General features: G+C 34.1%; 2 protein-coding genes and 1 pseudogene across 2 annotated transcripts; 1 reads left to right on the top strand and 2 right to left on the bottom strand.

Annotated features, from left to right (window-relative positions):
• Positions 1–341: 341 nt before the first annotated feature.
• On the bottom strand, positions 342–1,184 carry LOC114424262 (annotated as a pseudogene).
• Positions 1,185–3,252: 2,068 nt separating this feature from the next.
• LOC114423843 (60S ribosomal protein L2, mitochondrial-like) lies at positions 3,253–4,389 on the bottom strand. Its single transcript, XM_028390743.1, has one exon. It carries the CDS (start codon positions 4,302–4,304, stop codon positions 3,690–3,692), a length of 615 nt encoding a protein of 204 aa, XP_028246544.1. The 5' UTR covers positions 4,305–4,389; the 3' UTR covers positions 3,253–3,689.
• Positions 4,390–11,537: 7,148 nt separating this feature from the next.
• Positions 11,538–13,026, top strand: LOC114423841 (LOB domain-containing protein 41-like). Its single transcript, XM_028390741.1, has 2 exons — positions 11,538–12,066; positions 12,164–13,026. Exons 1-2 carry the CDS (start codon positions 11,877–11,879, stop codon positions 12,862–12,864), a joined length of 891 nt encoding a protein of 296 aa, XP_028246542.1. The 5' UTR covers positions 11,538–11,876; the 3' UTR covers positions 12,865–13,026.
• The last annotated feature ends 1,048 nt before the right edge of the window (positions 13,027–14,074 follow it).

The raw sequence follows: 14,074 nt of genomic DNA, 5'->3' as shown, positions 1-14,074 counted from the left end.
TTCAAAAAAGAATTAGAAGTGGATTTCAGATTATTTATCAGCCAATGATCAGATTCTAACAAATATTGGGATTCTGATGGTTCAAGAAAAAATGTTTTTGGTAAGTAACAAATTAGAGAACTTGATCAAATCCAACTGTATTTGGCTTTATGTTGAATTTGGATTCGTGTGGTCCTTGCAAGACTACAATTATGATTTGTATGTTGCGGAAAGGAGTGAAGAAATGTCCCAAACAAATTAAATGCTAGCATATCAATGAAATTGTAGCAGACTGGACAAGTAACTACTTGTTTTTAATTAAGAACATGCTGAAGTTGTAAGAGTTATTTGGTGTTGAAAGTTCAGTAGCTACATGGAAACAGGAGTATAAATTGAACATATTTACTTCACGTTGGATTGGATTGGATTGAACGCTTATTCTTAAGTTCAAAGTTACAGTTATTAGTTAGGGAGCACCTTTTTCTACTTGTGTTCTTATTTCTAGCCTTTTGCTTTTGTACTGTTGGATAGTTTATATCCTTTAACATAAGCACTCCGTTTTTGGCCTCATCAACCTCCTTCAACACCTGAGCTGAGTCTGTGCACCCAAACATTGGTAGCTTCCATCATAGTATCCAGGTGATCGGTGGTTCTCACGGTACACAAAACCTTTCGGCACTCTCACACACCAAATGAAACCATCAAAATTCAAAACCAATGTAGAGTTGCATTGAAACTAATTAATTCACCTCCAACTCGAATTCCAAGCAAGGAATCCATCCATCTTCCTTTAACAATTGCTCTCGTGTAAGTGGTGGCAGATAGGATAGAGTCTCAAACTTCTTGCCAATCGGAGGCCATACCTAGTAGTAGAGGGTTATAGTTAGTTAATAAACTTTTATTTGCATTGTGTGTTGATGCATTGTACTCTTCCAGTGTTGCTTGCGATAGAGGTAATGTCATAGTTAGTTTTTCTAACTGGGAAGCCAGCCATAGACTTGAGGCCAGTAAATGGAGCCACCATGCTGCCCCGGTTAACGGTGGTAACAGCTGGGGAGGACATCATAGAGGAAGCCATTTCTTTTTCCCTTATCAGCTTCTACTCACACTCTGATAGCTGTTTGTTTGTTTGAGATGCAAACCTTCTACTCGAAAACTTGCTGTATATAGAGACCAAATGACCTCAAAAAACTGAGGGGATTGACTGGTGCCTAATCTCAACCGTTGGATTGTGAAAATGATTGCATTGCAGCATATTAGCCACACCAGAATGGAAAATTTTGAATGCTGGCCTTACGGAATTTTCTGACCATCCCTTCTTCACAAATACTCCATCTATCATATAAGGCATGGGTTAAGCTAAATGACATTTCAGGGTAGGAAAAATTCAATGGAAAGAACCTTCTCAAGTCTCAACTGACAGTCTCTTGCCCTTTTTGTTGGGTAGTAGTTGAGAAATGTGCTTCTTTCTTCACTAGTGCATGCATGGCAAAATCCTTTCTACATTTCCCTCAAAAGCAAAGTCCAAAGTGGATAAGCAAAATGAAATATGAAGCCAGAGCAAGAAGAATTGACTGATTAGACTCCATACCGTTCATAGTTGTTTAATGGACAAGCTTATATGTGGAAATTGGAAAACAACGATCATGACCGATCATTATGTGATTGATAAACTTTAGCAAACCATACAATGAAAACCAAAATTGTAAATCATAAGACAGCCTTATCTTGCATGATTACAACTTACAAATATCAGAAGTCACGTATTTTCAAGTACCCTCTCTCCCACTCCCTTCTTGATTCAACCAAATTGAAACTCAGAAATGAAGCTGGCACCTGAAGACAAATTGCATCATGTGACAATTTTTTCTTTTAACATATAAGGACCAGTTAGCGAAATAAAATCTGGACCTTTAGATTGTTTTGTCTTTTCATCTCAGCTTTCAATTACTTTGGTTGGAGTATGGAAGTTTAATCCGTCATGCAGGCTTAAAGATCTTGTGTGGGCTGTGAAGAGGTTTCAAGAGATGCCTCGGTTGTTTTGCTTGATTTAAACTGTGACAAGATCGTTCCAAGAAATGGCAAGAGGAAACCATGCATAACTCACACCGCGGACCCAAGTTTACGTCATACAAACAACTCTTTAATGCAACATATTTCATTCATAATAATTATGAGATGATGTGTCTCTGAACTGACAATATAGTCATCTCTCATTTACTGGAGAATGTAAGAGTGAATTAGCAGACCGGAAGAAGCCATTACTTGTGTGGGGGAGGCCACAGCCCTATATAAGTTACAAGAGATGAAACATGCAAGAGGCTGGTTTTCAGAGTAAGATCAAATTGTTAATTAGAATTATTAGATTGGGCTTAATTGCTTGAGTATAAATCTGGCACGTGTTAGAGAGAACCGTGAGAAAATTGATTTGGCAGAGAATAATGGAAGAAATTTTGTGGAGGGGGCTTTCTTCACTTTTCCCTTCATATCAGACCCACCCAATTTGAAGCTCCAGTTTCTTGAGGTCAACAAGTTTAATAAGCCACCCGAACTGGGGTTACCTGACTGGTTAGACCAACCAGCCCAAACCTGTTAGTTAGCTATATATACCTAACTACCTTAATCAAATTCCTCAAAGAACTAATCAGTAATCATCGCAAATTTGATGAAACAACGATCTATTCACCAAAAACCTTTATATTAGAGTAATAGCATCAGGACGTTAGCAGCAGCCAGTAGTAGCATTTGATTTCCTATTAGTTTCTTTCTCCTGCGGGATAGAAACATGATCCACATATATTTCATTTTTTGACTTTACTCTTTCGGCACATAACAAGGTCCAAGACTACACAATTATATTCCCAGCAATGAAATTTTCAGGTATACAACACCAAAAATGTTTTACTTACATGAGTAAATTATTCATGGGAATATTTTAAAAATCCAAGAAACAAGTTGGTGTGGGAATGAAGTTACTAGCTGGGTTACGAGATAATTTCCAATATTCCTGAGGGAACACGCACCCCTCAACATGAAAATGAACACACAGGAATGTCATATTCCTTCACATTCCCCGGAATAACATAACAAAGCTTGAAAGTTGAAACAAACACAATAAGTGCAAGGGGAGTCATAATTAGAAAACACGTTCAATCTAGGTTTCTACACATATAGCCGAAATATTTAACCCTCAAACAAGTTCTGCCATACAGTTAATTTCTTAGTTCCAATTGGCATACTTATGAAATTTCAGTTAAAAAATAACTGATACAATTAAAAGAAGACATCTCTGGCTAAATATTAACTCACAAACATTGCTCCTACTAATCCAAATGAGAAGTAAACTGGTAAGTCCTTTCCTCAATCACTCGAAACAGGATGATGGAAATGACACAGTCATCTATTCTGTTCCGATCTTTAAATTTCAACGAAATAAAAAGAATCAGTCTTAATAACTATCTATTCCAAAGACACTGATTATTTCCAGTTCAGAAAAACAACAATAATCATTCAGCTCCTCTCTCAATTTCACTAGAGTCACCAATAAAGTCCAGTGCAAATGACCTTAACACTAAACAGCATTCACCAATCCATGGTTCATGCCTCAACATTCAGAGAAACACAACCTCAACTAGCAATTAATCCTTTTAAAAAAAAAAGCGAGAGAGATTATAAGTTTAGTTTTACAATTCTGAACACCATCAGTCAACTCAACGAGCAATGCTTTGCCACGAAATCGCTGCTTTACGTTTGTTCCTATGCGCCCACGCGTCGCTATTCCTTCTCCAATGCCGAACCTCCAACGTCTCCTCCCCTCTCGCACGCTGCGCGAAGAACGGAGCCCTCGCCGCCGCAACCGCGAACCTCGGAATTCCGAGCGAAGAAACCGATTCCGATTCTGATCCCTTGGCCTTGGACGCCAACGCAGACAGAAAAAGCTCTCTGGAGGATGTTCCAGCGTGAGTGTGCGGCAGCATCGAATTGAGAGCGAAAACGCCGCGAATGCTGTTAGCGTCGGTAGCGGCGGGATCGAGATGGAGGAGCTTGGGCGAAGCGGCGTTGGCGGGGGCAGCGCGGCGGCGACGGTGATGGACGCCTTCGATCCAGCGAACGAGGGCGATTTTGGAGGAGCGGTTAGGGTCGTACTCGATCCTTTCGACGACGCCGAGAGAAGAAGCGGTATTCCGTTTGTGATCGACGGTTCGTTGCAAGCGCTTGGCTCCGCCGCCGCGGTGGAAGGACGTTATGCGCCCCGCCGAGTTGCGACCGGCGGTCTTGCCGGTTCCGAAGGTGAACTGCCTCAGTGCTCTCTTCACGCCAGACATTTTTTCTTCTTTCAGCTTAGGGTTCGTCAATCTCGTTTCCTACTCTTACACTCTTTTCTTCAGGTTAGCGTTATTCAGAGTACAATAATTCTAATTACCTATATATATATATATATATATATATATATATATATATATGTATGTATTTTCATTTACGTGTTACTTTAATTTTTTAATTGTTTTAACAATTATAAAATATTTATATTAAAAAAGATTAAATTATAATTTTGGTCTCTATATAATTCTATTCTAAAAAAAATAAATAAAATAAAAATAAAAAATATTTTTAATAAAAATTGAAATTTTTATTTTTTATTCATAAATATAAAAATAAATTATTAATTCACTTATTTTTTTAATTAAATACTTTAACATTATGTTTTATGTATCATTAGTTATATGAATTATTAATTTTTTAAAATCATCAAAATTAATAAATAAAAAAATATTTAATATATAAATATTTTTAATTTTATTTTATATCATTTTATATATTTTTATTTTGAATAGTGTAATATGTAAATTATTTACATGATTTTTCTGTAAATTAATTTTAATATACAGATTATATAACAAAAAAAAACAATGGAACACACAAGATGTAGTAATAAAGTTGTTTTTTTTAATTAGTTTTAATTAAATACATTAAGTACTTTTCATTTTTCGTTTTATACATTCTTATTAAAAAAAATTATTAGATTTTTCTTAATTTCTAAATGAAATTTAAAGGAAAAAGAATCAGTTTTAATTATTAAAAAACTATAAAAATTAAATGAAAACAATTAAAATAAGGTAGACCAAAATCATTTTACAATTAAGCTAAGTTATTTTTATTAATATTATTATTTATCAAACAATAAAGCATTAAAAAATTACTTTTGTTTTAAAAATATTAAAATTAATTACTAATATAGATTATTAAAATATAACTAGTATTTATTTATTCAGTGACTTAAAATATAAGTATAAATGTTATATCAAATAATATAACATCTTGACATTTTTTTATTTTTTGATGATAAGTTGTTTCATTTTAAGATCAAGATAATACAAACATATATTAAGGAGATTTAATTCAGTTGGTTAAATATGATATATAAATATTATAAATTTTTTTATACTTGCTACATATAAAAAAGACAATACAAATATATTTTCATGAGAAATTCACTATTAAAAAATAAAGACTTTTGTAACAGTTTTAACTATTTTATTGTAGCAATTTTAATCACTAGACATTTAAATGCTATAAAACAATAAGATATTTTGTTTTTTTGGCAAGTTCGGGGATAACATACCCCAATGAGAAACTTTATTTAAAATCCACAAGAAAATTGAGTATCAATTACATCAACCACAATAAAACTAGTTAGAAAAGGGGGAAATAAAAAAAATGTTAACATATCTCTGACTACTCGACAAATCCTGTTTAGCAAGCGCATCATCGACATGGTTAGCCTCTTTGTAGATATGGCTCCAGGTGGAAGCTAACACCTTTGATGGAAAATCCTTAGATAGTCTCCACTACTAGAGAAGATACATGTGAATCAACAAAATATTATAGTAGATTTAAATTGTTATAATAAGTGAAATTTTTAATATTATTAAAAAAAAGCCTCTTATAAATGGACTTATAAGCTTTAGGCTAGAGCGGATCAATTAAGTCAAAATAAATTCAAGCCTAATTTTGGGCAATTGTTAAATATACCTCCCCATATTATTAAATATACCTCCTTTTTCATTTTTATTTGGTCAAATGACCAATTTCATCCTTTATCTTATTTGTTTAATTTATTTTGATCCTTTATCTTTTAAAAAGTTTAATTTGATCATTTATCTTTTAAAATTGATTCAAAATGATCCTTCTGTCAATTTAAAGTTAATATTGTTAAGTAATTTACAAATAACAACAACTTTTAACCAACACAAAATGAACAAACTCAAATTTTCAAATTAAAAATGACAAATCCTAATTCTCAGATTGAAAATCACAAAGTGAATGATAGGCAATTTTTCGTCCTCTTCAAGCTTCTTCCAAGGCAATCAGTACAACAACACTTCCATCTTAACACATGTCCTCTATTATGAGATTTTGAGAGTTTAAATATGGTGTTGCGTTTCAAATCCACAACATTCACATATCTGAGGGTCTTCTATTATGAAATTTGGGGCTTTATATTTTTATTTTTTTGTTTTTCAAATCAATATTCACAATTTTACGGCGTTTGCGCATTTGAATCACCATCTAGAATTTTTTGTTCCCAAACCTGGTGTTGTGTTTTTGACAAATTTGGGAATTAGGTTTTGGGTTAGGGTTAAGATTGGGGTGGCAAACATGGTGGTCGTGCACCACTAGTCTTGGTGAACTAGCCATGTTGTCAGTTCTGCCGCCATAACAAAGTGGAGGAACTTGTGCAAATGAGAATTGTTTTGTGAGATAATGACTTCGTGGGGTGTGGAGAAGAGGATCCACACAGGTTTCTAAAATGTAAGAGGTCATTGACGTTGTCGAGGAGAAGGAGGAGGAGGTTATGTGACTCGAGGTCCGAAGAGAGAGAGAGAAAGGAAGAATGATAATAGAGAAAAAGAGAGGGAGAAGATGAAGAGAAAAAACTTATATTTTGTAGTGATTTTTAGTCATTAATATCTTTATTTCATTAACAACATCAAATTTTAATGGATGGAAGGACCATTTTGAATAATTTTTTAAAAATGACCGAAATGAATATTATAAAAAATAAAGGATCAAATTGAACCAAGCAAATAAGATAAAGGACTAAATATGTTATTTCACTTCTTTTTTATTTTCCCCCCTAAAAATACCTATTTCTACAACATAAGTGATAGATTGTTTCGATACCTTTTATAGGAGATTAGAAGGTGATATACTATTTCTTCTGTTTAGTCTCTTCAATAATCAGTAATATGAACTTTTTGGGTTTGATACTAAAGTAGTGGCAAACTTCTGAGAATGTGCTTGTTGATTATCCACACAAGTTGAGTTCATGTTGTGATTGTAAATTGGTCAGTTTCAGGAGGAAAGTAGCAAGTGGGAGGGAAACATATTGGTTATGTCAACTTCATTGAAGTGCTTCTGAAAAATTCCATTGAGTTAATAACTATTTGGTAAGAAAATATTGTGTTGGATATAATTGGTGTGCACTATTTTTGTGTATATAATGATTTAGATTTGGTTCGATTATTATTTTTAATAGTTGACTATTGATTGTCTTTTCTCTCTCTCATTAAAGCACTAATGGAACAATCTATTTCTAATGTAGGACCACTTCACAAAGCTTCTTGAAAATGATGCTAAAAATATAATTGCAGTATGTAATTTTGTGGTGAAAAATATTTATGTGGTACTAACTGTAATGGTACCTCTAACTTAGTTAACCACTTGAAATCATGTTCTGAATTTTTGCATGCTATCCTTAATCACGCCAACCAAGATGTTAATGAAGCTCAAGATGTTTAGCTCTTTTAAGAACAAGGTATAAACTTAGAAGATTTCATTTAATTAAAAACAAAAACCCAATGACTTATGCAATATGACCATTGTACTAACAACATTGTTAATTGTTAGCTGAATAAGCAAATTGAGGTTTTGGTCTTTTAAAAGGAAGACTCCCCACTATGAAAGTTGAAAGTTGGAATTAGATGTTACGTGAAGATGCAAATTGACCATTGTTGTGAAAATTTAAAATGTAATTATTATTATGACATGTAATAACCTATGGGAGTAGTACATTACTAGGCTGCATATTTGGTGCCTTAAAACTTTTTTAAGCTTTACAGATTTAGTTTGTATTTGAACATCATTTACTCATCCAGTCATTTGATGTTTTATTTTTAGTTGATTTTTTAGTCTTCTAGCCATTTAATTTCAATTAATACAAAATTTTATGGACATTAAACAACAAAGAAAAAATTGAATGATAAAATTTGGCTTGACAATATGGGCCAAACCCAAATGAATAAATTAAGAATATGAAAAAAAAGTTTAAACTCTTGGTCCAACCCATTTGAACCTAATCGACTCACCCGTAACTCGCCCAACCCAAACCCACACAACTCGAAGACAAAAAGCGATCGAAGTGAGGCCTGTTTTGTAACTTATCGAATTGGCTTGGATTGCTTGAGTTGGCCCGAAACCCGCTCGAACCCGACCCATGCTCAACCTTACCAGCATGTATTATATTTTCTATAAACTTATTTGGGAGGAGGGGAATTAAAAAAAAAAGGTATCTTAAAAAAAATATGGAAAAATATACTTAACAACTACCCTAATTTAATGGCTAAACCTAACTTACACATTAAACTAATTGAATCAACCTATCGAACTTGACTCATTTTAAAATCTCCAGTATTTAGGATAATAAACATTTTAGAAACAGTCCAACTATTTTTATCTTTATTTAGTTTATTTATTTATCTATATTTTTTAAAATTTGAGACAATGTCAATTATTATATTTTTAATTTATCATTTTTAACTAAATGTTTATTTCTACTTAATTCTGAAATATTTTATAGAGAGAAATGATAACGAGAATCATATTAAAAAGTTAAATAATATATAAATAAAAATCTTAATTACAGTACATTTTTTAACTTTATTTCCATCTTAAAAAAATAATAAAAAGAAATAGATGTAATATTTTGTACACTTAACATAAGTATGAAAGAGATGATAATAAAAATTATATTAAAATATATTTATTATAATTCATAATCTACATGTCATTTTTTTAAAATAAAGAAAGGAGGAAGTATAATAATAGCCTGATGATGATAATTAAAATAAAACCCTCAAACATATGGACTCAACTGAAGAAATAAAAAAGAAAAGCAAAAAACATTTGACCTTCACATGAAAGCATATTTCAATGCAACAAATAGATGGCTGTTTAGAGGATTTAAGCATTTAGCTCCATGGAAAAAGTTGAGAGAAGATAGGAGTTGAATATACCATATAGTTGGTCAGCTACTGGGCCAATCCACTAATGAGTAATAATCCAAACATTTTTGGTTTAGCATTAAGAAATGATCACTAATCAAGGCTTTCACATTAATGAAGCATTCAATTCAATGAACGTAGATTGAAAATAGTAGCGTGTGGGAACCACAGCAGAGTCGCCCATAGGACTGAATCTAAACCAGAAACCAGGCATTGGTTTTTAAGAAAACCAGTGTTAGCAACACTTAACAACAATTAATTAAAGTATAGTTCCCAAAAACCAGGAGCTTAAGTGGAAAGATGGGATGAGATTCCAAATAAATTGGCTTCTGACATTCCAACCACGCGCTCTCCTCTTCTGCTTGCATGTACGCCACATTTACCACTTTCATCTCCTTCTCCACACGTGTCCACTTCAACGTAAGATTAATAATCATTTTCTCTAGCTTGATAATTTTTATTTAATATTGTAAAATACTAACACCAGCATAAAAATTTCCTAATTATGTTACATATGTTGGTTATCTTCAACGGATCGGGAATCCGTGTACGCAAAACAAAATGGCATTTTTCGTTTTCCTGAGTTTTCTTGGGTGCGTACGTAATGAGAAAAAAACTTTTACGAATAAGAATATTATGACTACAAATTGATTAAATGAATATAAGCATAAAAACCAAATTAAAGATTACAAAATGATCGAATATCTTCACGTACACGCACATGTATATATAATGTATTACTATTACGTATATAAGTAAACTCATTTTATATATGTATCAATATACATACATATGGTGTATTGAAAATTAAATAGAATTCTGAGTGGAATTATACAGTCCCCAAAACCGAGAGCTGTAAACGAAGGGGGAGGGAGACAGTATTGGATCATGGATGGCATTGTGTCGTTCACAGCTGAATGGATTTCCCTGATCTGATCACACAAACGTGACAGAAATTTAAGTCAAAAAGTGATGAGTACGTGCCACAAAGCCGTATGCAAATCGTGTTTTTCCTTCCCCTAAGCTTTTATTTCCCTCCATCTTTCTGTATCTTTTATTTTATTTTCCCTGATCAATATATAAAGTCAGCGTCTGTACTCTGTATTGAGTGGAAGAGATTTATAAAAAAGCCAATACAAAATGCTTGGAAATGAGTTCATTAACATATCGCAAAATTTGGTAATAGAAATCCTTAATTTTACTCAAATGAAACTTCACAGATAAATATTACTATAAGATATATAAAGTATCAGCAACGACTGAAACGTACATGTACATCCATATAAAATACTTGTACTAAACAACCAATTTAGTCTATATACATATTACTTTAGTTGGTATCAAAACGAATAAAATTTAGACCGAGTTTGCTGCTGAATGCAATGATCAATCATCAATCTAATACTAATATATATGTGAGGAATATCAAAGTTATATATTATACACCAAATCATCTATAATGAAAATTATTTAAAAAAAACTCATTGATGATATAATTTTATGTATTTTAATAAAAATATTTATTTTTTTAACATTTAATATATATTATTTTTTAACCAATATCCTAAAAATATTGGTTAATAATAACGAAAGAACGTGAAGTAAAAGATACTAGATTAGGAAAATAAAAAAATGTATAAAAACTATGGAAGGTGTTAGTTAGAGCAAAGTGGCTAAAGAAATGCAAGTCGGGCATGTTCATTCCCCTTATTGAAGGAGTATCAATTTTTATTTAATTTTTTATATTCAAAACATAGTACAGATAAACTGATACTATTATTTATTATTTTCCTAAAATTGATTAGAACCAAAAAACGGCATCTCCAAAACCATATCCTCTTTGATCAACCGCGCCCACAGTCTTAAAAGCAAAACCGGAAACCAGTGTCCGGTTTAGTCCCAAAACCACTTTCCATTCAATTCCCGAAAACCAGGAGCTCTTTCCCATTTTTGATATTTTCATTAAAAAAAACCACTCTATGAAGGGATCCTTATTCCACAATATGTGGCGATTCGACCGCACTCTGTCACCTGACCGTGGCCGCCACGCGCTTCATTGTTCTCTCCTCAATTTTTGTACCCATTTGCATGCACTTCCCTCTTTCTCTCTTCCCAGTGCCAGATTCCGTAATTTTCCAACCTTGCAACTTGCACCAGACACTTTCGGGTCTGTGCCATTTAAGGCTTATCCCACGTCACCTACGTCCCAATTACAGAGGAATGAGTCTCCCTATGATTGGGAGTTGAGCGCACGCGCTTCTCACGAGACTCTCCTTTTCACTTGCAAAAGTAGCTCTTTACTTCCTCCAACTCCATCCTCTTTCAACGTGGAAACCATGGTTTGTGTGTTGCTGTTCTTTGTTACTACTACTAATACTATAAAACAATTCTTGAGAAACAACTGCGTCCCCCACAATCCAGTACCTGAAAAATCCACTGCCTCTCTCTCTCTCTCCTAACCCCCCCCCCCCAGCAAATATATACCCTTCCTTCCCACAATTCTATGATCACAATCTTCTCTTTCTCTCCTACTTCTCCGCCTCCTTCAAAATCGTCATCAATTTCGCGTCTTTCTTTCTCAATTCTCTTAGATTCTCAATTGGGTCTTCAAAAATGCGGATGAGTTGCAATGGATGTCGAGTTCTGAGAAAAGGTTGCAGTGAAAATTGCAGCATCAGACCCTGTTTACAATGGATCAAAAGCCCAGAATCCCAAGCCAATGCTACTGTGTTTCTCGCTAAGTTTTATGGTCGTGCTGGTCTCATGAACCTCGTTAACGCAGGCCCCGAACATCTTCGTCCAGGTTTGTGTCATTTTCTTGCACTTTCTTAAAGTCACACATCAACTAAGACATGAAAGGTGTTTACTAAATTTCAGTATTTTTGTTTGAATTTTCGCAGCGATCTTTCGCTCGTTGTTGTACGAGGCATGCGGTCGGATAGTGAACCCGATTTACGGGTCTGTCGGGCTATTATGGTCCGGGAGCTGGCAGCTGTGTCAAGCCGCCGTGGAAAACGTCTTGAAAGGCGCGCCGATTACGCCGATCACGTCTGAAGCCGCGGCTAGCGGGCGGTGCCCACCGCTCAAGGCTTACGACATACGCCACGTGTTCAAAGACGAGAACTCCGCCGCCGCGTCCAACGAAACTCAGCACCAACGAGTCAAGACCCGCTCTCGAGTGAAGCGACCCCTCGCCAAGCCCAAATCCACCGCCAACCAAAACAACAACATTAACACTAAGAATACGGGAACCGAATTCGGATCGGATGAACCGGGTTTGGTGGCATGCGATTGGACCGAGGAGGCGTTGAACCGGTCTGGAAGTCACGATTCGACGCTGAGCCACCAGTCGGAGGCGGCGAATGCGGTGGAAAGTGAGAGCATTTTGTCTGCTGAGACTTCGATCCTCTTCCGAGATGAACCGGAATCCAACCCGAAGCGCTTGGACCGGACCGATGATGTTGGTTTAGAGCTTACGCTAGGGTTCGAGCCGGTATCAGGTGCGCAGCACGTGGTTCCGGTGAAGAAGAGAAGGATTGATTTGAAGGATTTTAGTGGCTCGTCGTGCAAGATGGAGCTGGGGCTTGAATGCTCGGCTTGAGGACTAGTGGCTCGGCTCAGTTTTGACTCATCGGCTTTCTGTGTTTGATATAAGAGAACAGAAGTACAGAACCGTTTTATTATTGTTGTTGTTTTTATTTTGTAATTTGGGTTATTGTTAACCCCTTTGTGAATGCGGTTGGGCCACCAAGCTTTCTTGTCATTTTAAGTATTTTTTATTTTAAAAATACGAATGGCATAATTCATTTAGATTATAAAAGATAGAAATTTGAGTTTAAGTAAATTTATTTTTAAAAATTAACAATGTTCAATAATTTTAAACTTTTTTTTAACAACTTGAAAGAGAAAAAAAAAATACCAGTAAAAGGTTTGGGTAAAAGAGTATTTATTGCATTGAAAATGTAGAAGTATAAAAAAATGGGTTTAATAAAACTTTAAACTTTTAATTGATCACTAATAACATAGTTTAGTAATTATTATAAATTATAAAAAATTATTGTTAATAAATTATATGGTGGTTTGCATTATGGTTTGCGATTGTATTAGTGTATAGTCTAATGTTTCACATAAAATGTTTATAATTGCTTATAACGGATGATGTTAGTAAATTTTTTTTTAAATGTAAGGTAAGGTAGCTTTTGGAAAGGAATGATTTTGAATTCTTTTACCGTTAATTTTTCCTAATAACTTCTGTATTTTTTTTTTGTAGAATGTTGTATTGAATGCATTTAATTTTTTTTTATTAATATTCTGTTATGAATAAGAGGGTTTACAAAAAAAATAAACGACTACTCATTCTCAAGAGGTCCATGTTTTGAAGAACACTATTGTTTTTCAAAATTAAAATTTTTACCATAAAGTTATAAGATTGTAATGATTTCTGCTGCTTACCCTTAACCTTAAGCATCACGAATTTTCCTTGGACAAAAATATGAGAGACGTTGTCTATAGTGTAGTAGTAAGAGAGAGTCGGCATGTGAATCCTGAAAAAGAAAAAGACATAAAAACAGGCGTGTGTATATCCTACTATCATAGTTGTGGGGATAGGAGTAAAGCCCATATTCGGAATAATAAAAAACCAAAAGACTTGGACAATTAAGCCATTATTTCCACCCTCGATTACTGGGCTTAAATATCCATAGGAGTTATTGGGCTGGGTAAACCCTACACACACAGCACAAGCAAGTGTCATTGTCATTGTATAGAAAGCCTAGATAAGTCGATGATGCTGTACTACACAGATATACGGC

The sequence above is a fragment of the Glycine soja genome, chromosome 8, assembly GCF_004193775.1.
Source record: "Glycine soja cultivar W05 chromosome 8, ASM419377v2, whole genome shotgun sequence".
NCBI classification, from domain to species: domain Eukaryota; kingdom Viridiplantae; phylum Streptophyta; class Magnoliopsida; order Fabales; family Fabaceae; genus Glycine; species Glycine soja.
The sequence above is the reverse complement of the archived record's forward strand: the minus strand, read 5'-3'. Positions and strand labels throughout refer to the sequence as shown.